At 32.6% G+C, this 24724-nt stretch overlaps 3 protein-coding genes and 1 pseudogene across 6 annotated transcripts; all 4 read left to right on the top strand.

Annotated features, from left to right (window-relative positions):
• Positions 1–209: 209 nt before the first annotated feature.
• On the top strand, positions 210–16169 carry LOC137837157 (cystinosin homolog). Of its 4 annotated transcripts, none has more exons than XM_068646044.1 (9): positions 210–400; positions 486–618; positions 729–818; positions 929–1053; positions 2594–2636; positions 3221–3338; positions 3424–3473; positions 3738–3924; positions 15251–16169. In XM_068646044.1, exons 1-8 carry the CDS (start codon positions 282–284, stop codon positions 3921–3923), a joined length of 864 nt encoding a protein of 287 aa, XP_068502145.1. In that variant the 5' UTR covers positions 210–281; the 3' UTR covers position 3924; positions 15251–16169. The 4 variants fall into 4 exon arrangements, with proteins under 4 accessions (XP_068502145.1, XP_068502146.1, XP_068502147.1 ...); XM_068646045.1 differs by lacking the exon at positions 15251–16169 and adding an exon at positions 11515–11533; XM_068646043.1 differs by lacking the exon at positions 15251–16169 and having other exon boundaries at positions 211–400; positions 3738–4142.
• On the top strand, positions 11542–12162 carry LOC137838243 (uncharacterized). The gene has a single exon (XM_068647496.1). It carries the CDS (start codon positions 11542–11544, stop codon positions 12160–12162), a length of 621 nt encoding a protein of 206 aa, XP_068503597.1.
• LOC137837156 (uncharacterized) lies at positions 11967–15121 on the top strand. The gene is made up of 2 exons (XM_068646042.1): positions 11967–12288; positions 13347–15121. The coding sequence occupies exon 2, from the start codon at positions 13953–13955 to the stop codon at positions 14874–14876; it is 924 nt and encodes a 307-aa protein (XP_068502143.1). The 5' UTR covers positions 11967–12288; positions 13347–13952; the 3' UTR covers positions 14877–15121.
• Positions 16170–21621: 5452 nt separating the features above from the next.
• On the top strand, positions 21622–24290 carry LOC137838242 (cystinosin homolog; annotated as a pseudogene).
• The last annotated feature ends 434 nt before the right edge of the window (positions 24291–24724 follow it).

The following is a 24724-nucleotide window of genomic DNA, read 5'->3' as shown; positions in this document are numbered from 1 at the left end:
TTACATTGCATATTGCATGTTTATATTTTTTATAATAACAAAAACAAAATCATTTAAAATATTTGATGTATTATTATTACAACAAAAAAAATAAAAATATAGACGTTGATGCACCTGTGTTTTCATATTTTTATTATATTGTCTTTTATATATATATATATACGAAAATATCATCTAAACAATAATTATAATAATAAGATTTTAGAAATATTTGGACGATTTAGACACCCATTGAAAGACAAACTCATTGATTCCTCTGTGGCAGAAAGAGAGACAAAGAAATGGTTCCTTGGAAGTCATTTCCATTAGAAGTGACTTACCAAGTATTTGGTTGGTTAGCTTTTCTTTCATGGGCAGTTGCCGGCTACCCACAAATCATCCTCAATTTTCGTAGGAAAAGGTGGTTTTTTTCATGTTCTATAATCATTGCTGTTGTTGTTTTTCCTTTGGGATGGATTCTTAAGTGGTTTTGTATTCAAACTCAGTGTGGTGGGATTAAGCTTGGATTTTGCGCTTCTTAACTTAACCAAGCAGTGTTCATATCTCATATACAATGCTTCCCTCTACTTTAGCCCTGTTGTTCAGAAGCAGTATTTTGAGAGGTATGGTTATGGACAGGTATGTTCTTTTCAACCAAGACTTTAACTTCAATGCCATCATACATAAGTTTATATTAGTATTTAATGATACAAATTGATTATGTATTTTTGGTTTATAACCTCTTGCAGATAATTCCTGTTGCAGCTAATGATGTTGCTTTCTCTAGTTATGCAGTCATATTACTTCTAATTATATTTTCCCAAATTGCTATGTTTGATGTAAGTATTATCACAAGTTCTTCTTAAGAGATTGTTCTCTCATGAATATACGTTTTAGCTTCTGGTCTTATTAATTCAAAGATAGTGAATGATCTGCTACTAATTTGCAGCGTGGAAATCAGAAATTTTCGTATTATTCCATTGCAATAGCTGTTGTTGTGTGGTTTTCTGGCGCTGTTTGCTTTTTCATAGCATTGCCTAGCCAATCCTGGCTTTGGCTAGTCTCCATCTTCAAGTAAGTTTCGCTACTTCTGTGATAAACGACTCCAAATCATGTACAAAAGTTCGGTTAGATGATGTGAAAGAGAAGTTAGATCATATAGTAAGTATTTGTTATAATTGTCTTAACGGTTTCTGTTTTGAATGATCTTCTATTACTTCTTCTACATAGGGTCTATATATATAAAGTTCTTGTGATCTTTGTAAAGATATTGTTGTCTGACCGTTCTTTGTGTATAGATATTTTGTTATCAAATAAAGTGTTTTCTTTAATCTTGTTTTTATTTGTTTTGCTTCATTATTATTGAGAACCCAATAATTGGCATTGTTTGTGAGGACAAAAAAAAAAGTCAAGAAGATAAAGAAATGACCACCAAGTTTGACATTGTTAAGTTTTTTTGGGAAGAACGACTTTGGGTTGTGAAGACTCAAGATGGAAGCCATCTTAATTCAACAAGGTTGTGTTGATGCTTTGAAGGATGAAACGAGAACATGCCAGCATCTATGTCTCAGAAGGAAAAGATTGACATGATCAACAGAGCCAAGAGCGTCATAATCTTGTACCTTGGTGATAAGGCACTGAGAGAAGTCACGAAGGAGAAGACTGTTGAGAAGACTGTTGCATCGTCGATGTGGGGAAGCTTGAGTCATTGTATATGACCAAGTCATTGACACATAGATTTTGTCCGAAACATAATTGTATTCGTTCAGAATGATCGATTAAAAAATATGGTTGAACAGTTGGTAGATTTCAATAAAATCTTGGATGAATTGAACAATATGGAGATGAAATTGGAAAATGAGGATAAGGTTTTACTTCTTATTACCCAAGACGTAAGAACATTTTAAAGAGTTTTGTTCGGAAAGGAGCAGGGTATTTGCTCAAAGTTCTAATGATACAAATAAATATAAGGCAACATATGTTGTTTCCCTTTTAAAACCTTTATTCCTATTGCTGGCGTTTATTAATCAAGGTTAAAAAAGGGCATCATGAATCTATTATTCTCAAGCACTTTATTCTGTTTTCAATATGTGATTATTGCACTCTTTGCACTTTCATTATTGCACTCTTTGCGCTTTCTAAGATTCACATTATGTGTGGGGTAAGCAAGATGCCACTGAGCATAGAGTACTTAATTAATGGTCAAGCTCAAACTTGGCTTAAAGAAATTTTGCAGAACTATGAAGTAGAGAGGCTATGGCTGAATAGTATGCAGTCTTTTCACATATTTATGACTACTGATATATACATTTCAAATGTGATTATTTCTCATATCTATGAATCAACTACCCTTGAGGATTCCTAACTTGTTCAAAAAGGAACGGTGTTATAAATTGAGTCACGTTTCCTTTTGGAATAGTTAAGTCATTTTAGTGTATCACAGTGCAAAACATCAACCTCTTGAAGGACTTTTGAATGGAATGTTGATATTTTTCTGTCTCTTCATATTTATTTATTTCTTAATATAATTGTTAATTTTATGGAGTTCTTTTTCTTTTTCTTTGCTATAATTTCATTTCTCTCTAATAATTTGAGGAAATCAATTATATTGCAGCCTAATTCAAGGAATTATGAGCCTCGTCAATTATTTTCCACAGGTCAGAATGCCTTAACCTCCTCTATATCATGTTCTATGCATAGCATGTGTAGAAAATTGGTACCATGCCCCAGAAGTGGATTTTCCTGTTGTTTACTCATAAGCAAATACCTTCCCACGTTTTGTAGCATAACTGACTTGATTTGATGTTTTCTTAATGAGTTTCCAAACATGCATATGATCTTAGAATTTGACTGCATTTGCTTACTTCAGATTTTCGTACTTTTTGGTGACACATTGGTAATATTCTGACAAATATTTTGTGTTTTTGCCATATTCTCAGTTAACAGAAGAAGATTGAATGTATTTCTAAATGTGTTTACAAATGTGATTTCAGTCAAAATTTATATACTATATAAATAATAGGTAATTAGACCTATAAATAACAGATAATTAAGGCTAGATAAATCAAATCAAATCATCAAAAGATAACAAATTTATCCTCATAAATAGAAAACAGAATCAGCACTAAGTTCTTACAGACTTTGTAGTTTGACAGAATAACACTGACAAACAAAAATAATAATGAAATAATATTTATCTGGTGTAGTTACTGAGTAATGGTTACTTGCTTATGAAATCTAGACATTCCTGAACTTCTCGAGGAAGAGCACAAATGGATTGAGCATTGGCACTATTCTACTTGATTTTTCTGGAGGTGTCTTTAATTATTCACAAATGGTTGTGCAGTCCATAGACCAAGGTGTGTGAAGTAATTATGAATTTGACCCTCTCATCAGATTTTATCTTTGAATATCTACAATGATTTCAATTTTATTCAAATGTAGATTCCTGGGTGAACTTCCATGGAAACATTGGGAAAGTACTTATATCCTTGGTATGAAATTCTGTGCTACTCCATATTCTTCTTGGGAAATCATTGTTGTCTCTTCAACTTAAATCATGTATTAAGTTTTACATTCTAAATGTTTTTTCAGATTCAACTACAAAAACTTGTTGAACATATTATTATTACATACTTTTAAGAAAAATGACACACTGAATGCAATTTCTTAGTTTTTGAATATTATAAAGACTCAGTGAACCACTTGTATCACAGATGATGTATATCATGAATTCTGATTTGTTTTAACCATTGTAGGTAACAATATTCTATGATTCTATCTTAATATGTCAACATTATGTTCTGTACCCTGATAACAAGAAAGGGCTTCCTTCTAAAAGTTCTGAAGAAATCAGGCAACCACTAATCTGTGCAAGTCCAATTGATCAAGAACAAATCAATGATTCAGTTATATCTTCACATCAATCTCCACCAGAAGTTTGAGGTATATATAACTTGGATCATGCAGTGCACAAATTTGTTGTTTCAGCTAGCTTTAATTATGTTGTTGAAGAGCATATAAAATTGAAATTTAGAAAAATTATGACATTGTCCTTGATTTGATCCAGAGGTGAGAATATCGATGATACTTATATTCTAAATCCTAAACACATACACATTTATAACTTTATGTGAAGTGATTACATTTTTCTATATGCGTTATATTATTGAGTTTTAAATTTTTTTTAGTACTAATAATAAATTGGGTTATTATTCATATTTTATTTTAATTTTATATTTTCAGTTCATCTCATTTTTATTTATTGTTTTGGTCATAAACTATTTGGTAGATTTCTTTTTAGTTAATTCTAGTTTTATTAGATTGTATATTTTTAGAGTTTCAAAATGAAAATATGATTTGTTTTTTTAGTTCTCTACTATATTTTATGACTTTTTTGAAGTTGAGATAGATTTGCTAAAATCTTATAAATCAATCCATGTAGATTAGTTTTTTCTCATATTAGTTTAAACTTTTGTAATTGAACTTATTGACCTACTTAAGCCTATATTTAGGTTCGTATTTACTTTAGATTTCTGACCATTTAAATAGTGTAGATGTACTCTAAACCTATACACAAAAATAATTTTACTAAATTTCAGAGCTTCATTTATTATCTCCTCATCTTTTTTTCTCTCTTTTCTTTCATTTTTGGTTTTGTCTCTTTCTTTTTGAATTTCTTCTTTTGGCTTGGTGTTCTTCATCCATGGAGAACTAAATCTTGACAATCAATCTACATAATCAAAATTAAACAATTCGAATTGAGTTTTGCATTGATCGTTTAATCTTCTGAGTTTACTCTTCTCTTCTCTAATCTCGATTTTATTTTTGTGATTGCAAAATTTGCGTTTCTGAGTTTAGAATCAAATTAGAAATCAATTGAATCTTGATTTAATTATTAAATATGGATTAAATTGAATGATATTTTGATTTAATTTATATAACTAATTTAGTTGATTAATTGACTCGATTGATTATTCAAACTTGGATGTAAATCTTTAGAGAACTATTATAAGAGGATGGTTTAATTCTTGAATATAAGAGGATGGTTTAGTTCTTGAATATGTGGATTGGTTTCTTTTCATCTAGTTGATTTTTGCTTTTAATCTCTCTATCATTTCCAATTTGCATTTTACCTTCTTAAACCTCTAAACTAATTTGTACATAAAAAATACTAAAAATTGAATGCAACAAATATGTGTTTTTTTTTTTGGAGAATCAACCTAAGAAGTTGTATTCTATTTTACAAAATCTTAGGATAAACTTAAAATGTTTGAAAATCAAACCTAAGAATCACACTTCATATAAAAGAGAATAGGAGAATGATCTTATAATTATTACCATCTTTGTTGTCTCATAGCTGTTGGGAAAAACGGGTAATTTTCCCACTAAAACAAAACCCTAACAGAGCTACCCGACAGATAATATTGAATAAATAAAGCGGAATAATAAAAGAGATAAAGAGGAAAGAACACACCCGAAAATTGTTAACGGAGTTCGGCCTGTTTAGCCTAATCTCCGAGCACAGCAAAAACAGCTCACTTTTATTACTATGAGAGAAGATATTACAAATTGGGATATATAACAGTGAAGGAGGGGATGTTAATATATAACCCTCAAACCTCCTTCCCAAACAATGAACCCACCGATGTGGGACTTGAGATTAAGCCAAAATCAACAAATCTCCACCTTGGCTTAATTTCAAGTCCCACCTAAAACAAATCTTCTCAAAACATAACAAAAACAAAACTTTACAGTGCTTCAAATTTGCGCCTCTGGGCGCCAACTTCAAATGTGCAAAATATTAACCAAGTCTAAACAATGTTCAAACTTGGCCCTTGTAACCACCTTGGTGAGCATATCTGCAGAATTCTCCGTAGTGTGAATCTTCTGGAGAACAATCTCCTCTTCTTCGAGAATCTCACGCACAAAGTGATAGCGAACATCAATGTGCTTCGTCCGTGCATGAAAGACTTGATTCTTTGCTAAATGAATAGCACTCTGACTGTCAGAATATAACTCAAGTTGTTTCTGACCAACTCCCAAGTCTTTAAGCAACCCATGAAGCCAAATTGCTTCCTTCACAGCCTCTGTAATCGCCATATACTCTGCCTCTGTCGTAGACAAAGCCACCGTAGACTGCAAGGTAGACTTCCAACTGACTGGCGCTTTTGCTAAAGTGAACAAATAGCCAGTTGTAGACCGTCGCTTATCCAAATCACCTGCATAATCAGAATCACAATATCCAACTATGCATTGACCAAGTGATTCATATTGCTCAAATGCCAATCCAACATCTAAGGTATTTTGGAGGTACCGTAGAATCCATCTCACAGCTTGCCAATGACCCTTGCCCGGATCATGCATGTACCTGCTAACAACACTCACAGCCTGTGAAATATCTGGTCTTGTACACACCATTGCATACATCAAGCTTCCAACTACATTTGCATATGGGACTTTCGCCATGTATTCTCGTTCTTCATCAGTCGTCGGAGATAAACGACTACTCAATTTCAAATGAGGAGCAAGTGGGGTACTTACAGGTTTTGTATCTTCGTGTATACCAAAACGTTGTAGTACCTTCTGCAAATACTGCTTCTGTGACAGCCAAAGTTTTCCCCTCTCTCTGTCCCTATTTATCTCCATGCCGAGAATCTTCTTGGCTTCCCCCAAATCCTTCATCTCGAACTCTTTACTCAACTGAGCCTTTAACCTATCAATCTCAACTTGGCTCTTTGTTGCAATCAGCACATCATCAACATATAAGAGTAAGTAAATGTAGGAACCATCTTCAAGTCTGCGCAAATACACACATTGATCATATTTGCTTCTCTTGTACTTCTGATCCTTCATGAACTTATCAAATCGTTTGTACCACTGTCTCGGAGATTGTTTTAGTCCGTACAACGATTTGCTAAGTTTACAAACCCAATCTTCTTTACCATCAACCTTGTATCCTTCTGGTTGAGTCATATAGATTTCCTCATTCAAATCACCGTGTAGGAACGCGGTCTTTACATCAAGTTGAGCAAGCTCCAAATTCAACTGTGCTACCAAGGCCAACAAAATTCGAATGGAGGAATGTTTAACAACTGGAGAAAATACCTCATTATAATCAATTCCCTCCCTCTGAGCAAAGCCTTTAGCAACCAACCTTGCCTTGTAGCGAACATCTTCTTTATTAGGAAATCCTTCTTTCTTTGCAAATACCCATTTGCACCCAATTGCCTTCTTACCTTTCGGTAATTGTGCCAGCTTCCACATCTTGTTCTTCTTCAAAGACTGCATCTCCTCTTCCATCGCACCTGCCCAATTACCACTCTCTGAACTCAGAATGGCTTCTGGGTAAGTGGATGGAATGTCATCAACAACTGGAAGTGCATAGGCAACCATATCCATGAAACGAGTAGGCTTCTGAATGTCTCGTCTCTGTCTTCTAACTGCAATTGGCGCTGATTGTTTTTTAGATTCTTGGGTAGGAACCTCTTCCTCATCTGACTCTTCTTCTGCCATAGGAGAGTGACTTGTGGTATTTCGTGTTGGGATCACCACTGTCGGCTCAAACTCCACCTGCTTCCGGGCACACTCCACCTGTTGTGGAGTACTATCAGCTCCTTCTGGATTTACCTTCTTTAACATGGCAGATTCATCAAAGGTAACATCCCTGCTGATAATCGTCTTCTTTGCCTCTAGACACCACAAACGGTATCCCTTCACTCCAGGACTAAAGCCCATGAAAAGAGCTTTCTTTGCCCGTGGATCCAACTTTGATTCAATCACATGATAATATGCAATAGAACCAAAAATATGCAAAGAATCATAATCAGTTGCAGGTTTTCCAGACCATACCTCTAACGGGGTTTTGCCATCTATAGCAGATGATGGCAAACGATTGACGAGATGTTGAACGTATGTCACAGCCTCAGCCCAAAACTCTCTGCCTAACTCAGCATTAGACAACATACAACGAACTTTCTCCACAAGTGTCTTGTTCATACGCTCCGAAACCCCATTCTGCTGTGGTGTTTTTCTAACAGTGAAGTGCCGAACTATGCCACAATCTTGGCATACATTCAGGAACGGATCACTCTTGTATTCTCCTCCATTATCTGTTCGGAGAACCTTAATCTTCCTTCCTGTCTGGTTTTCAACTTGAGCTTTCCACTTAAGGAAAATTCCAAGCACATCATTTTTGTTCTTCATAGTAAACACCCAAACTCTCCTGGAAAAATCATCAACAAAAGTGACAAAATAATGCCTACCTCCGATTGACGGAGTCTTGGCAGGTCCCCACACATCTGAATGCACATAATCCAGAATACCCTTGGTATTGTGAATTGCAGTGCCAAACTTCACTCTTCGTTGTTTTCCCAGAACACAATGCTCACAAAATTCAAGTTTGCAAGCCTTCGTACCTTTCAACAGTCCCTGCTTGGTAAGAATTTGCAAGGATTTCTCTCCAGCATGTCCTAACCTCATATGCCACAACTTCGCTGCCTCAGCATCCTTCTTAGAGCTAGAAGTTGCTGTCGCTACTGTCCCCACCACTGTACTACCTTGATAGTAATACAAATTGTTCTTCCTCACACCTTTCATCATCACCAGTGCTCCTGAAGTTGCTTTAAGAATTCCATCTCGCATCGTCACAACTAGGCCTTTAGATTCTAAAGCCCCCAATGAGATAAGATTCTTCTTCAACTTTGGAACGTACCGTACATCCCGCAAAATTCTAGTGGATCCATCATGATTCCGCAACTTGATTGAACCTATCCCGACTGTCTTACATGGATTATCATTACCCATGTAAACAACCCCGCCATCGAGTTCTTGAAAATCAAAGAACCACTCCCGAATGGGACACATATGATAGGTACAACCTGAATCCAATATCCACTCATCTGGATGCAATGATGCTGAAAGCGAGACAATCAACACATCACTTTTGCTTTCTGCAACATTTGTATCTTGCAGAGCCTTCCCTTCTTGATCTTTATTTGCCATTACAAACTCACAATATAATATTCAATATTACAAATAATTTCAAACAACCCAAGGCGAACCTTCGGCTCTTGATACCACTTGTTGGGAAAAACGGGTAATTTTCCCACTAAAACAAAACCCTAACAGAGCTACCCGACAAATAATATTGAATAAATAAAGCGGAATAATAAAAGAGATAAAGAGGAAAGAACACACCCGAAATTGTTAACGGAGTTCGGCCTGTTTAGCCTAATCTCCGAGCACAACAAAAACAGCTCACTTTTATTACTATGAGAGAAGATATTACAAATTGGGATATATAACAGTGAAGGAGGGGATGTTAATATATAACCATCAAACCTCCTTCCCAAACAATGAACCCACCGATGTGGGACTTGAGATTAAGCCAAAATCAACAATAGCAAGCTCCAAAACAATCTACCCTTTGAGTCTCAAATTAGACCCACGACATAAATAAAATTAACGACTAAATATAGTTTTTTTAAATTAGATTGTTTAATATTTGAGGTTTGGTCGAGAACCAATTTAGTTTTCTACCATCATATTCATAAATTGATATTATATACATTTCTAAATTTAAATCCAAACTTTTATAATATTGTTGGAAGAATACAAATTGAACTACACAATTTCCAAATATAAATCTTGTACATGTTAACATCAAAATCCAAATTCAATTTACCATTTTTAAATCAAAATTGAATGTTGTTACAAAGTGTTAGGAGAATCCAAATTAAAAATTAAGCATTTCCAAATTTAAATTAAACTTTTCAAATTAAAATTTTAATATTTCCAAATTTAAATTAAACTTTTCAAATTGAAATTTTAATATTTCCAAAAGAAATGTTGCAAGACGTGAAGGAAAAGAGATATATACCTAAATATAAATAAAGACAATCTCATAATACAACATTATTGAGAGAATCCAAATTCAATTTTACCATTTCCCATACATTATGATTAACTAGGAGCGGTCTTTCTTACTTTCATATGTAGATAGTGAGGACATTATCAATCATGTTATCAAAGCATATAACAATTTTTGTTTACCTTAAAATTGTTGATCAAGAGTGATCAAGTGCTTTGAAGAATCCAAATCCAAGGTGTTTGATGAAAGGCTGGTGTTATTGCTATGTGTGGGTGGAATCTGGGTAGATTAAAGTGTGATCCACTCTTTTGTTGAATCTAAAACAGATGTGAATTAAAACCTTTTTGAAATTCTATGTTTTTTCAACTAAGTGAAAAACAACCTGTTATTTTTTCAAATCAACTGGTTGTTTTTTCAAATCAACTGGTTGTTTTGTAGTTAGATGTTTTTGAAAAAAGTTGAAGGTTGTTTGACTTGGTTGACTAAACTGTCAAACCAAATCAATCGTTTGTTTCGTGGTTTCAACTTATTGTTTCTCTGAAAATCCTAACAAAATTTTGTTTTTGATTGGTGAATCTGTTTTAAATGATTTCTAAGTAAATACGCTCCTTCATTAAATGTTTTGACCAATCTTTGGAAAATATAAATAGTTTGTTATATGTTTCTAAAGGGTAAGAAACAATTTTGAGAAATTCAATTTTGACATATTTGATCTCAAGTTTTCAAGATTCACATCAAGCTTTGGATTTTCAAGAGAGAGTGAAATAGGATTGCAATTGTATTCTTTTCAGATTTTTCTTTGATTAGGTGTAATCTTTTGTCAATCATTCGTATTTCTGTTGTTGTATTGCCAAGGAGTGTTGTGTGTTCTTGAGGTGTTCAAGATCAATACTCTCGGTGTGGTTTGCCAAAGGTAGTGTGTTTCTTGAGGGGTTCAAGGTCACTAATTTGATGTGTGGTGATTTGTAATCTGGTTTGATTGCTTAGTGGATTACCCAGTCGTTTCTGGGAACTAGATGTAGCTCTTGTTATAAGAGTGAACTAGTATAAACTGTTTGTGTGCATTTCTCTTTCCATTAAACTCCTTTAAATTATTTTTTTAAGTTTTGACTGGTATAACCAACCAATTGATTCGAAGAAACAACCGATTGTTTTTCTGTGCTTTGCTTTAAAAGAGTTTGTGTTCTTGGCTAACTTGATTCCTCTTCTGGATTTCTACACAAAATTTTATTGAACCTTCAAAAGTTTTTGAAAATCTCTTATAAACAATTCACCCCCCCCCCTCCTTGTTTAAGGCCATATATTCTAACAATTGGCATCAAGAGCTAAGTTCTTGTAGTTACTCAAGTTTTCGATCCTAAGTCTTTTTTCTATGGCTAAAAACTACCTTTTGGGGATGGTGGCTCAATTAACAGGCCACCTTTGTTTGTGGTTTGAACTATCACTTTTGGAAGGTTAGAATGAAAATTTTTGTTGAATCTCTTGATAAAGGGATTTGGGATGCAATTGAAAATGACCCTTTTATTCCAAAATTTGAAAAGGAAGGTGCTTCTATTGAAAAACCTTAGTCCCAATGGACTGATGCTGAAAATAAAAAGGTCAAGCTTGATTGCATTGCCAATAATATCATAACCTCTGCTTTGAACTCTATTGAATTTTTCAAGATCTCACAATGCGCATCGGCTAAGGAAATGTGGGATACTCTAGAGGTCACCCATGAAGGGACTAATGATGTGAAAAGGGCAAGGAAACATACTCTAATACAAGAGTATGAGATGTTCAGAATGCTCAAAGGAGAATCAATTGTTGAAGTGCAAAAGAGATTCACTCACATAGTCAATCATCTTATGAGTCTTGGAAAAATCTTTGACAAGGAGGAGTTGAACATCAAGATTATAAAGTGTCTTGATAGATCTTGGCAACCAAAAGTTACTGCCATCTCTGAGTCTAAAGATTTGACATGCTTAACCATAGCCTCCTTGTTTGGAAAGCTTAGAGAACATGAGTTGGAGATGAATAGACTCTGTGTTCAAGAAAGTGAAGACAAGCATGTAAGGAACATAGCCTTGAAAGCTGCCAAGAAGAAAAATAAACAAGACTCAAGTGATGAAAGTGAGGGAGAAACTCTAAGTTTGCTATCCCAAAAATTCAACAAATTTTTGAAGAGAAACCGCAACAAAGAATCCAACAAAGAAAGGTATGGAAACAAGAAAACTAGTGATTTTAATCCTAACAATTACACTTGTTTTGGTTGTGGAGAACAAGGGCATATGAAATCTGAATGCCCAAATAAAGAAGGCAAGGAAAAATAGTCAAGCAAGAAAGGGAAATGAAAAAAGGCATACATTGCTTGGGATGAAAATGAAGTCTCCTCATCAAGTGAAGATAAAAAAGCAAATTTGTGTTTGATGGCAGAGGGAGAAAATGATTCAAGCAGTGTAAGTTCTTGTGCCTCTTTAAATGTTGAAAACTATAGTCAATTGCTTCAAGCTTTTAAAGAAACTCATGAGGAAGCTAACTGATTGGCTCTCTTGAATAACTGGTTGAAAGGATTGAACAACTGACTTGAAAATAGAGTCAAGACTCTTGAAGAATAATTAGAAAATTCAAAAACTGATTTTGAAAATTTTGAAATGCATTGCGAAAATTCTTCTTGCTTGTGTCACTCAAAAGCTTGTAAAAACTGTAAAACTCTTGAGAGTAAAGTCCACTATCTTGTAAGAACTGTGGATAAACTTTCAAAGGGTAAATCTAACTTTGAAGATGTCTTGGCATCCCAAAAATGTGTTTTTGAAAAATCTGGTTTGGGGTTTAATCCTCAAAGCAAGAAAAATGTGATTTCAAAGCCTTTTTCAAAAGTGCCAGAAAAACAACCAATTGAAAAATCGAAACAACCGGTTCTTACATGCTTTTATTGCATGAAGAGATGCCACTCTGTTAGATTTTGTAAAATTAGGAAATATTTTGTTCCTAAAGGTATTATGAGATGGATTCCCAAAGATTCTGAAGTTCCTAATCATAAATGTAAATCAAAAGGACCCACTTTTGTAAGGGGACCAAATCTTGTTGCTTGAATTTATTGTGTTGTAGGAATTCTAAGAGAAGCATGGACTCTTGAGTCATCAAATCAAGCTTTTTGAAGGAAAAGACCCTGTCTGGAATTGAACTAAGTATTTTGTACCAGCTTAAGTCTTCTTAAAAGCCAAAAGAAGTTCTCTTGATCATGCATTATGTCTTATTGAAAAGGCTCTATGACAAAAGAATAAGGCTTTCTTTGTTTCTGTTGTTTTTCTTTTCTTAATTTGTGTTAAATCTTCATCTAAATTGTGATATATCTGGAGCAATAACATTTTGATTCTTCTCTGTTATTGAAAATTGTAATTTGTTGCTAATTCAGAAAAACAACCGATTGTTTTCTCGAAACAACCGATTGTTTCTTCTCTGACAGCATTGCATAAAATTGATTTGATTTCTTTATGCATTCTATCTTTTACAGATTTCAATCTTGAAGGAATTATGAGTCAATAAAGCAGTCATAAGAGTCTGATTTGGTTCAAGAGGAGGTTACTTCTTGTCATAAAAGGAATATATTCCATATCTTGGAAATTCAAGTGCCTTTATGACTAGTCAAATCCACATGTGTTGACCGTGTGTTTTCCTGGTATGGGCTGATGTGGTTACTGTGCAAGCTTGGACCAGATTCCTTTTCTTGAAGACTGAAACCCACTGCAACCAAAGGATAAAAAAGGATTTTAGTTTTGCTATAAAACCCTTTGCAACTGTTTTTCTACACAAAAACAACCCATTAGCACATCTCTTGCCGCATCTCATATTTTTCTCTGTTTTCTTTTTCTCTCATTCTGTTATCATGGATTCCACTCCTCCGTCATAAAAAAGGATTAAAACTAGGGCAGTAAGAACAAGAAGGCGTCTTGAAGGCTGGTTTTCAGGAGATAATGAGTTGATTGAAAAATATCGCTTTGAAACAAGTAGAAAAGTGATAAACAACCCAAAAGTTGTCTCTTTCAGCTGGTTAAAAAGTCAAAAGTTGGATGATGTAAGAAATCTTCTCAAAGAACAGCTATTGAAGAGGTTCTTAGAGATGAAAGGGAACATTTATCCTAATCTTATTCGGGTTTTCTACACCAACTTAAAGTTTGTTGGCAACAACCTTGTTTCTCATGTCAAAGGTGTGGATATGGAGATTACTCATGAGGTATGGACTGTTGTAACTGGTTTAAAGTATGTTGGGCTGAGAATCAACAAAGGGAATATTGGTGTAGTGGAAGATTTCAACAAGATTCAGTATTATAAAAGTTGTTTTAAGAATCCTCAAGCACAAGCAAGAACTTGTTTTGTTGGAGGGTTGAAGTTGAATGAAAGGTTGTTGGCTCTCATTGTAACTTGTATTCTAACACCAAGAGGGAGAAATCATTATGTTCTCACTGAGGAAGATCTTATCTACATATACTACATTATGAGCAAAGTCAAGATAAATTGGATCCATATCATCAAGGAACACATGCAGAAATCTATGAGGTTAAGTGACTATCATTATCCTTATGCCATCTTAATTTCTAAAATCTTAAACTATTTTGAAGTAGATCTTGAGGAAGAAACATCTGAATTAGTGAAATCAACACATGAAGTGAACAATGGTTCACTATGCAAGATGGGTTTTATCAAGATTGGTGGAAGATGGGTAAGCAAGGATGGTGAACATGGTGGTTCCTCAAGTGGTGCACATGTTGAACATGATGAAGAAGATCAAAAAGTTGCTGAAGGTGCTGATGTAGATGCTCAAGATGAAGATCAACCTGCTGCTAACATAGGTGTTGGAACAAGTGCTGAAAATCAAGGAAATAGAATTCTCTCAAGGTCTCCTTTTGAGAGATTCATGGTCAATAGGTTGGACAGCTTTGCTGAAAATCAAAGGAATCTTCATGATCTTTGTGCTACAAACTTTCATAACTTTGACAACAGATTTCGAAGCATGGATACACGTTTTCAGACCCTTGATGAATAGATTGAAGCTATTCAAAAGCAACTTTTTGAGTTGTAGTGTGGGAAAGAAGATTGAAGCCAAGTTTTGTTAAAATTCTATGTTAGTATTGCTTTATTTTTGAACTATTCTATTATTATCTCTTCGTAAATTCTATTTGTGAAGAAAAATAGGGAGAGAATATGGTTTATGTGTTGTCTTAAAACAGCTATAAACTGCTATAACTCTGGTTTAAGTTTTTGTTGCATATGACATATGTTTTGGTGCTGTAGTTTGGTGTGTTTTGGCATAGTTCATGGCTGGTTTTTCTACTCTTTTGATTACGAAGAAAACTGGTTGATGTGTAATCATAACCTGCTATTAGAGATGGTCTGGATTGCATAGTTTCTGTTTTGCAGGTGCTGCTTCAGATTCAAAAAGATCAACACAAGCAACCAAGGATTTGTCTTCATCAAATAAGGGGAGATTGTTGATCAAGAGTGATCATGTACTTTGAAGAATCCAAATCCAAGGTGTTTGATGAAAGACTGGTGTTGCTGTTGTGTATGGGTGGGATCTGGGTAGATTAAAGTGTGATCCACTCTTTTGTTGAATCTAAAACAGATGTGAATTAAAACCTTTTTGAAATTCTAAGTTTTCCAACTAAGTGAAAAACAACATGTTGTTTTGTCGAATCAACCGGTTGTTTTGTTCTTAGATGTTTTGAAAAAGGTTGAAAGTTGTTTGACTTGGTTGGCTAAACTGTCAAACCAAATTAATTGGTTGTTTCGTGGTTTCAACTGATTGTTTCTTTGAAAATCCTAACAAAAATTTGTTTTTGATTGGTGAATCTGTTTTAAATGGTTTCTAAGTGAATACGCTCCTTCATTAAATGTTTTGACCAATCTTTGGAAAATATAAATAGTGTGTTATATGTTTCTAAAGGGTAAGAACAATTTTGAGAAATTCAGTTTTGACATATTTGATCTCAAGTTTTCAAGATTCACATCAAGCTTTGGATTTTCAAGAGAGAGTGGAATAGGATTGGAATTGTATTTTTTTCATATTGTTCTTTGATAAGGTGTAATCCTTTCTCAATCATTTGTATTTTTGTTGTTGTATTGCCAATGAGTGTTGTGTGTTCTTCAGGTGTTCAAGATCAATACTCTTGGTGTGGTTTTCCAAAGGTAGTGTGTTTCTTGAGCGGTTCAAGGTCACTACTTTGGTGTGTGGTGTTTTGTAATCTGGTTTGATTGCTTAGTGGATTACCCAATGGTTTCTGGGAACTGGATGTAGCTTTTGTTATAAGAGTGAACTAGTATAAGTTGTTTGTGTGCATTTCTCTTTCTCTTAAACTCCTTTAAATTCTATTTTTAAGTTGTTTAAGTTTTAACTGGTATAAACAACCGATTGATTCGGAAAAAAACAACCGATTGTTTTTTTGTGCTTTTCTTTAAAACAGTTTGTGTTCTTGGCTAACTTGATTCCTCTTCTGGATTTCTACACAAAATTTCATTGAACCTTCAAAAGTTTTCGAAAATCTCTTATAAACAATTCACCCCTCTTTTTGTTTAAGGTCATATATTCTAACAAAAATGAGGTTGAAGTTCAACTCAAAGGTTGGTTTCTAAAGTATTTAGCATGGTGAGGATGCACTTAATTAGTGACAGTTCAAACTATCTCGAATTTGTTGTTTTAAACCCATGTCTATTGTTCTTGTATAATCTCCATTCTCTTCTCCAATAATGCATACCTTTTATTTGCCTGAAAGTAAGCATATAGTTGTTGCATTATCTCTTTCATATACTTCTTTAACTTCTTTAAAAAAAAATTAGTCTCAGCTAATAGTTTGTGTTTGACCAGCGATAAGAACTAAAGTTGAGGGTTGAGTGCGGGATGACACATTATGTCAAGTCCCAAGTGTCATATGTTAGAATGTGTGACCAAAACAAGATGGGGGTGAATGTTTTGACAAGATTTTTCGCAAAGTTTGGAAGTAGAGTAAAAAGTTGTGAAAAATCAACCAATTATTTCCTGTTCAACTGGATAAAATTTCAGTTTTATAGTTCTTTACAGAAATTCAACTGGTTGTATAAGAACAATGATGAAAATAATGTATAAGAGAAGGGATAGAGAGATTCACACAAAGCGATTTATATTGATTCACTCTTAACCAAGAGCTACATCCAGTCCTCATTTAAGAATTCACTATGCAATCAAAACTAGATTACAAAAACACACTAAGAATGTTGATGTTGAACCCCTAGAGAACACACAACACTTCTTAGCCAAAACCACACAAAGAATGTTGATCTCGAACCTGTCAAAAACACACAACACTCCTTGGCAACACCTCAATTTACAGAAAGTCTTTCTGAAACTGATTTACACATATTACAACAGATTTACAGTGTTCAAAAGAAGAAAATCGAGTACACCTGGGATTTACAAAGTAGTGGTACAAAAGTATACAAAAACCCAGTCCTATTTCACACACAATGATGATCCCAAACTCTTGATTCTCTTGAAAATATTTTTTATAAGCTCTCTATCTTATTTTTTTTTAAAACATCATCAAACAGTCTTTAAAACTGTTAGATCATAAATCAAAAGCAGTTGGAATCATTTAAAAACAATTTCAAACTCTTAACAGAATTGTTATAAAAAACAACAGATTGCTTTACAAAACAACTGATTGAAATAATTTTTCTGTTAAGGATTCAAATAAACATCTAGTTGTTTTATCGAAATAACTAGTTGTTTCAGTTTGACAACAAAGACAAAAGAAAACAAAACTTTTCCAAAACATTTTGAAAACCATTAAGTGTCAAACAACCAGTTGTTTCGACAATTCAACAGGTTGAAAAACTTGCTTTAGCCTCAATACCTTTGAGTAACATCCTTTTCAACTGGTTGATTATAAAAACAACTGACTAAAATTTCTTGGCTTTAGTAAGAAAAACAACTTACTATGTTAATTTATGAAAATTATTGGTATGAAGTCACCTAAAATATTTCCACAGTTTAGCTGGACATCCTTAATGATAACCTCATACTAATGATTGGGACCCATAAATTGTGACCTAATTGCATGGCCAATTGTCTTAATGACATAATGATTAGGTGTCCAACTATATAATATCCAAAGAAAAATATTAAGCATTAAGTTCCAAAATTAAAATGAAAATTCAAACAATAATAGATTTACCATTTATCCTTTGTTTGTATGATGAACCTTCCATTATCATCACATTACATCTCCTCATTGAAGACATTTAGTCCACAATAGGACAACCATGTATATCTTATCTTCCTCATCAATAGTCGTAAGAGGGGTGGTTGGATTGGAAGAACATGATGGGCTCGACTAGGAGAGCCAGGAGGATTAAACTAGTGCAATAGTGACTAATAATCACACTCAAAGAGATGACACTACAAGAAAAAAAGATTTTAACGGATGTTATTTAGCGGAGGTTGATATAAACCTTAGGAATTGATTTAATTAACAAAGGTTTTTTTTTAACCTTCGTTAAGTTCCAAAGGTTATTCAAAAATCTTAACAAAATAACAGAGGTTTTTTTAACCTTCATTAAATTTCAAAAAGTTTATTTTAAAACCTTAGCAAAATAGCAGAGGTTTTTTTAACATTCGTTAAATTTCAAAGATTATTCTAAAAAATTAGCAAAATAACAGAGATTTTTTAACCTTAGTTAAATTCCAAAGGTTTTTTCTAAAATCTCAGCAAAATAACAAAGTTTTTTTTAACCTTCGTTAAATTCCAAAAAATTATTGTAAAACCTCAATAAAAGACTCCAATTTTCAAACTCAATAAATAAATATAATAAATTAATTTATAAATTAATAATTAAAAAACTACATAGTTTTAATATATTTTTATATATTTATAACTAAATTCTCTAAAAATTTTGAAAGTGTAACTTTACATTACAAATAAGTTTTCTAAAGTTTCAAAAGTTTATTTAAAAAACTCAGCAAAATAACCTTGGATAATAAGTATTTCAACAATATTTGCATAATTTTTTTTATGATTGATGGTAATTGGGTTAGATAATTCCTAGTTTTTTTGTAACGAGCTCATACTTCAAAAAAAATTGATTTATTTGTTTTACCTTTTGATGTAACGTATATTTTATGTGCAATTTTAGTTTTAGTTATAATTGTTAATATTTAATTCTCATAATTTTGAAATATTTTAAATTAAGGCTTTTATTTTAAAATGCATCTAATAATTGTGAGAAGTGATAATGTTAATTTCTCCCTCGCAATATGTTCTTGCAATCTTTAGCCAAGAAAACACATGCTTTGAAGTCCACGTCTGATAAATAATGCAATTATTAGGATATATAAAGCAGTGATAAACCCAGTTGTTGTCGAGTTAGGTAACAGTGGCTTGTGACCCAAGTTGGGGCAGTAAGGTGGTGGAAGAAGCAATGTTGGAGTAAGAAGAAGATAGTGCCTTATTTAATGTTTCTTCTCCTTATATATACTAGACATAAATGTGGCTGAATTGTGATTCCTTGTTAGGACTGTCGTCCGGCGGCCATTGAGCCTATGTCAGAGAGAAGTGTGTCTAACGTGGAAGAGAGAAGTCAGGAGGATCGTTAAAGATGGTGGAAAATGGGATGAAGGTTATTTCAAATGGCAAGTCATTTACAAAGATTTTGAAAACTCATGGTATTTTTACTAAGGTTCTTAAACCCATGATATTTTACGGAGATTTTTAAACCCATGGTATTTTACGAAGGTTTTTAAACACATGGTATTTTATGGAGGTTCTTAAACCTATGGTATTTAACAAATGTTCTTAAAGGCTTTTCTTGAGGTTTAAAAAAACCTCGGGGAACACGTTCCACATGAATGGTTTAGCGAGGAAAATGCAACCTTAGGTAAATGACTTAATAGAAGTTTTAACCCTGAAAAATATAAAAATAAACTCCTGTTAAAACCATTTTTCTTCTAGTGTGAAGAATGAAAAACTCTCAAAAAATGGGTAAGAAAGAATGTCTCATACATTCACAATTAATCACATACAAGTATCTTTATCATACTTAAGTATCTTGTATCCAACAATAAATATGGACCTCCCATATAAAAGCTACAAAACATTACAACTTAGTTAAGTACTCTAACTAACTCTTATAGAAAAATAGAATAAATTGTACAATGATTATTGGTCACTAGATGTTGTATTATGAGTCATCAAATACTCCAAACAAATAAGATGAGCTTAAAGTTATTAGACATCCAACACCATAAGTATTTACATAGTTATTAGACGATACTTAAGAACGAGATTTCTATTACAACTATATGTACATCTTAAAAAAGAGTTTATTATACCAAAATTTGCAATTTGAAAATCGATCAAACATACAAAGTATGTGTTATTTCTCTTCAACAATTTATATTAACAAGTAAATAAATTGAGTGTTTTTTTCTTCAATTCAAGGTCACACATTTCCATAATTCTCTTCAAGATATGGAAGATATGGACATTTGAATATTTTTCTTTATATATTTTATGAAAGTCATAGAGTTTAACAAATGTCTCTATTAAGACTATAGTGTTTTTAGAATAAACTATCCATCTAATAATACTAATTTTGAAAAAGAAATCAATCCATTTTAAAAAAAAAATGTACATTTTATTTTTGATAAAAAAAGTAAATCAATTTTTAAAGTAGCAAAAAATTTATTTAACTCTTGATATTTTATTTCATTCTGTTTGAATATGTAATATTTTATAATTATATATATATATTAATCACTTAGAATGAGAAAAATATTAATATATGAAAAATGACATGTAATAATTATAGGACACATAAATAATAGTAATAATAATAGTTATTATTATTATTACAGATAAATATACATATACTTGTGAAATTATAATAAAAGAAAAATAAGCAATAAGTGCTCTGTTAAAGAAAATATATTTTATAAAGTTAGAAAATTTGAATTGTGAGAAAATCAAGAGACAAACATTAATAGAATTTCAATAATAATTAATAATAAAATAAATCGAATAGATTATAACGATATCTTTTTATCAATACTTTTTGAATTATTTATCATACGTTATATAGACAGAAGAATCTAACAAATCTACAAATGTATACCAAGCAAATAACATAAGCAAAAAGATAAAAAAGAGAGAAATTATTGCAATTGCATGAACATAAGAATTATTAACACAAGAATTGGTGGTAGCAAATTGGAAAAACACTCTTAAAACAATATAAAATATAAGAAATTCAAATTAAGATGAAGAATTTAAATAATAACTTAGGAGAGTGGAAGAAAAATTATAATAATTGAAAAATTTAAGGAAGACGTGGACCTATGTTGTAGCTTTGTTAATATAAAGTTTCAACCTTTCTTTTGGTTTGTATTTTTTTAATAAAAGTACAACATCTCAATAATTTTGAATATATTAATTAATTACTTTGATCTTAACTACTCAGAGACTCATCTAATTATTATTTTATAGAAAGTTATGCAATTATTGATGCCACCACCTTATCCTTATTCATATCTTATTGGAACATACTATACACCAATTTATATATTGCATTGCATGTTTATATTTTTTATAATAAAAAAAAAATCATTTAAAATATTTTATGTATTATTATTAAAAAAATAATATAGACGTTGATGCACCTGTGTTTTCATATTTTTATATATATATATATATATACACGAAAATATCATCTAAACAATAATTATAATAATAAGATTTTAAAATATTTGGACGATTTAGACACCCATTGAAAGACAAACTCATTGATTCCTCTGTGGCAGAAAGAGAGACAAAGAAATGGTTCCTTGGAAGTCATTTCCATTAGAAGTGACTTACCAAGTATTTGGTTGGTTAGCTTTTCTTTCATGGGCAGTTGCCGGCTACCCCACAAATCATCCTCAATTTTCGTAGGAAAAGGTGGTTTTTTTTCATGTTCTATAATCATTGCTGTTGTTTTTCCTTTGGGATGGATTCTTAAGTGGTTTTGTATTCAAACTCAGTGTGGTGGGATTAAGCTTGGATTTTGCGCTTCTTAACTTAACCAAGCAGTGTTCATATCTCATATACAATGCTTCCCTCTACTTTAGCCCTGTTGTTCAGAAGCAGTATTTTGAGAGGTATGGTTATGGACAGGTATGTTCTTTTCAACCAAGACTTTAACTTCAATGCCATCATACATAAGTTTATATTAGTATTTAATGATACAAATTGATTATGTATTTTTGTTTATAACCTCTTGCAGATAATTCCTGTTGCAGCTAATGATGTTGCTTTCTTTAGTTATGCAGTCATTACTTCTATTTATTCCCAAATTGCTATGTTTGATGTAAGTATTATCACAAGTTCTTCTTAAGAGATGTTCTCTCATGAATATACGTTTTAGCTTCTGGTCTTATTAATTCAAGATAGTAATGATCTCTACTAATTTGCAGCGTGGAAATCAGAAATTTTCGTATTATTCCATTGCAATAGCTGTTGTTGTGTGGTTTTCTGGCGCTGTTTGCTTTTTCATAGCATTGCCTAGCCAATCCTGGCTTTGGCTAGTCTCCATCTTCAAGTAAGTTTCGCTACTTCTGTGATAAACGACTCCAAATCATGTACAAAAGTTCGGTTAGATGATGTGAAAGAGAAGTTAGATCATATAGTAAGTATTTGTTATAATTGTCTTAACGGTTTCTGTTTTGAATGATCTTCTATTACTTCTTCTACATAGGGTCTATATATATAAAGTTCTTGTGATCTTTGTAAAGATATTGTTGTCTGACCGTTCTTGTGTATAGATATTTGTTATCAAATAAAGTGTTTTCTTTAATCTGTTTTTTTTGTTTTGCTTCATTATTATTGAGAACCCATAATTGGCATTGTTTGTGAGGACAAAAAAAAAAGTCAAGAAGATAAAGAAATGACCACCAGTTTGACATTGTTAAGTTTTTTTGGGAAGAACGACTTGGGTTGTGAAGACTCAAGATGGAAGCCATCTTAATTCAACAAGGTTTGTGATGCTTTGAAGGATGAAACGAGAAATGCCAGCATCTATGTCTCAGAAGGAAAAGATTGACATGATCAACAGAGCCAAGAGCGTCATAATCTTGTACCTTGGTGATAAGGCACTGAGAGAAGTCACGAAGGAGAAGACTGTTGAGAAGACTGTTGCATCGTCGATGTGGGGAAGCTTGAGTCATTGTATATGACCAAGTCATTGACACATAGATTTTGTCCGAAACATAATTGTATTCGTTCAGATGATCGATTAAAAAATATGGTTGAACAGTTGGTAGATTTCAATAAAATCTTGGATGAATTGAACAATATGGAGATGAAATTGGAAAATGAGGATAAGGTTTTACTTCTTATTACCCAAGACGTAAGAACATTTTAAAGAGTTTTGTTCGGAAAGGAGCAGGGTATTGCTCAAAGTTCTAATGATACAAATAAAATAAGGCAACATATGTTGTTTCCCTTTTAAAACCTTTATTCCTATTGCTGGCGTTTATTAATCAAGGTTAAAAAAGGGCATCATGAATCTTATTCTCAAGCACTTTATTCTGTTTTCAATATGTGATTATTGCACTCTTTGCACTTTCATTATTGCACTCTTTGCGCTTTCTAAGATTCACATTATGTGTGGGGTAAGCAAGATGCCACTGAGCATAGAGTACTTAATTAATGGTCAAGCTCAAACTTGGCTTAAAGAAATTTTGCAGAACTATGAAGTAGAGAGGCTATGGCTGAATAGTATGCAGTCTTTTCACATATTTATGACTACTGATATATACATTTCAAATGTGATTATTCTCATATCTATGAATCAACTACCCTTGAGGATTCCTAACTTGTTCAAAAAGGAACGGTGTTATAAATTGAGTCACGTTCCTTTTGGAATAGTTAATCATTTTAGTGTATCACAGTGCAAACATCAACCTCTTGAAGGACTTTTGAATGGAATGTTGATATTTTCTGTCTCTTCATATTATTTATTTCTTAATATAATTGTTAATTTTATGGAGTTCTTTTTCTTTTTCTTTGCTATAATTTCATTTCTCTCTAATAATTGAGGAAATCAATTATATTGCAGCCTAATTCAAGGAATTATGAGCCTCGTCAATTATTTCCACAGGTCAGAATGCCTTAACCTCCTCTATATCATGTTCTATGCATAGCATGTGTAGAAAATTGGTACCATGCCCCAGAAGTGGATTTTCCTGTTGTTTACTCATAAGCAAATACCTTCCCACGTTTTGTAGCATAACTGACTTGATTTGATGTTTCTTAATGAGTTTCCAAACATGCATATGATCTTAGAATTGACTGCATTTGCTTACTTCAGATTTCGTACTTTTGGTGACACATTGGTAATATTCTGACAAATATTTGTGTTTTTGCCATATTCTCAGTTAACAGAAGAAGATTGAATGTATTTCTAAATGTGTTTACAAATGTGATTCAGTCAAAATTATATACTATATAAATAATAGGTAATTAGACCTATAAATAACAGATATTAAGGCTAGATAAATCAAATCAAATCATCAAAAGATAACAAATTTATCCTCATAAATAGAAAACAGAATCAGCACTAAGTTCTTACAGACTTTGTAGTTTGACAGAATAACACTGACAAACAAAAATAATAATGAAATAATATTTATCTGGTGTAGTTACTGAGTAATGGTTACTTGCTTATGAAATCTAGACATTCCTGAACTTCTCGAGGAAGAGCACAAATGGATTGAGCATTGGCACTATTCTACTTGATTTTTCTGGAGGTGTCTTTAATTATTCACAAATGGTTGTGCAGTCCATAGACCAAGGTGTTGGAAATTATGAATTTGACCCTCTCATCAGA

This window comes from Phaseolus vulgaris, chromosome 4 (assembly GCF_000499845.2).
Source record: "Phaseolus vulgaris cultivar G19833 chromosome 4, P. vulgaris v2.0, whole genome shotgun sequence".
In the NCBI taxonomy this organism is placed as follows: domain Eukaryota; kingdom Viridiplantae; phylum Streptophyta; class Magnoliopsida; order Fabales; family Fabaceae; genus Phaseolus; species Phaseolus vulgaris.
This window is presented reverse-complemented; position numbering and strand designations above follow the sequence as displayed.

Bases quoted from the DNA above. Each gene is read 5' to 3' on its own strand.
- LOC137837157 (XM_068646044.1), top strand. From the start codon at position 282: ATGGTTCCTTGGAAGTCATTTCCATTAGAAGTGACTTACCAAGTATTT. The intron at 819-928 runs GTAAGTATTATC...ACTAATTTGCAG, and splicing joins CCCAAATTGCTATGTTTGAT to CGTGGAAATCAGAAATTTTC. The intron at 3,474-3,737 runs GTATGAAATTCT...TAACCATTGTAG, and splicing joins GGAAAGTACTTATATCCTTG to GTAACAATATTCTATGATTC.
- LOC137838243 (XM_068647496.1), top strand. From the start codon at position 11,542: ATGTGGGATACTCTAGAGGTCACCCATGAAGGGACTAATGATGTGAAA.
- LOC137837156 (XM_068646042.1), top strand. From the start codon at position 13,953: ATGAAAGGGAACATTTATCCTAATCTTATTCGGGTTTTCTACACCAAC.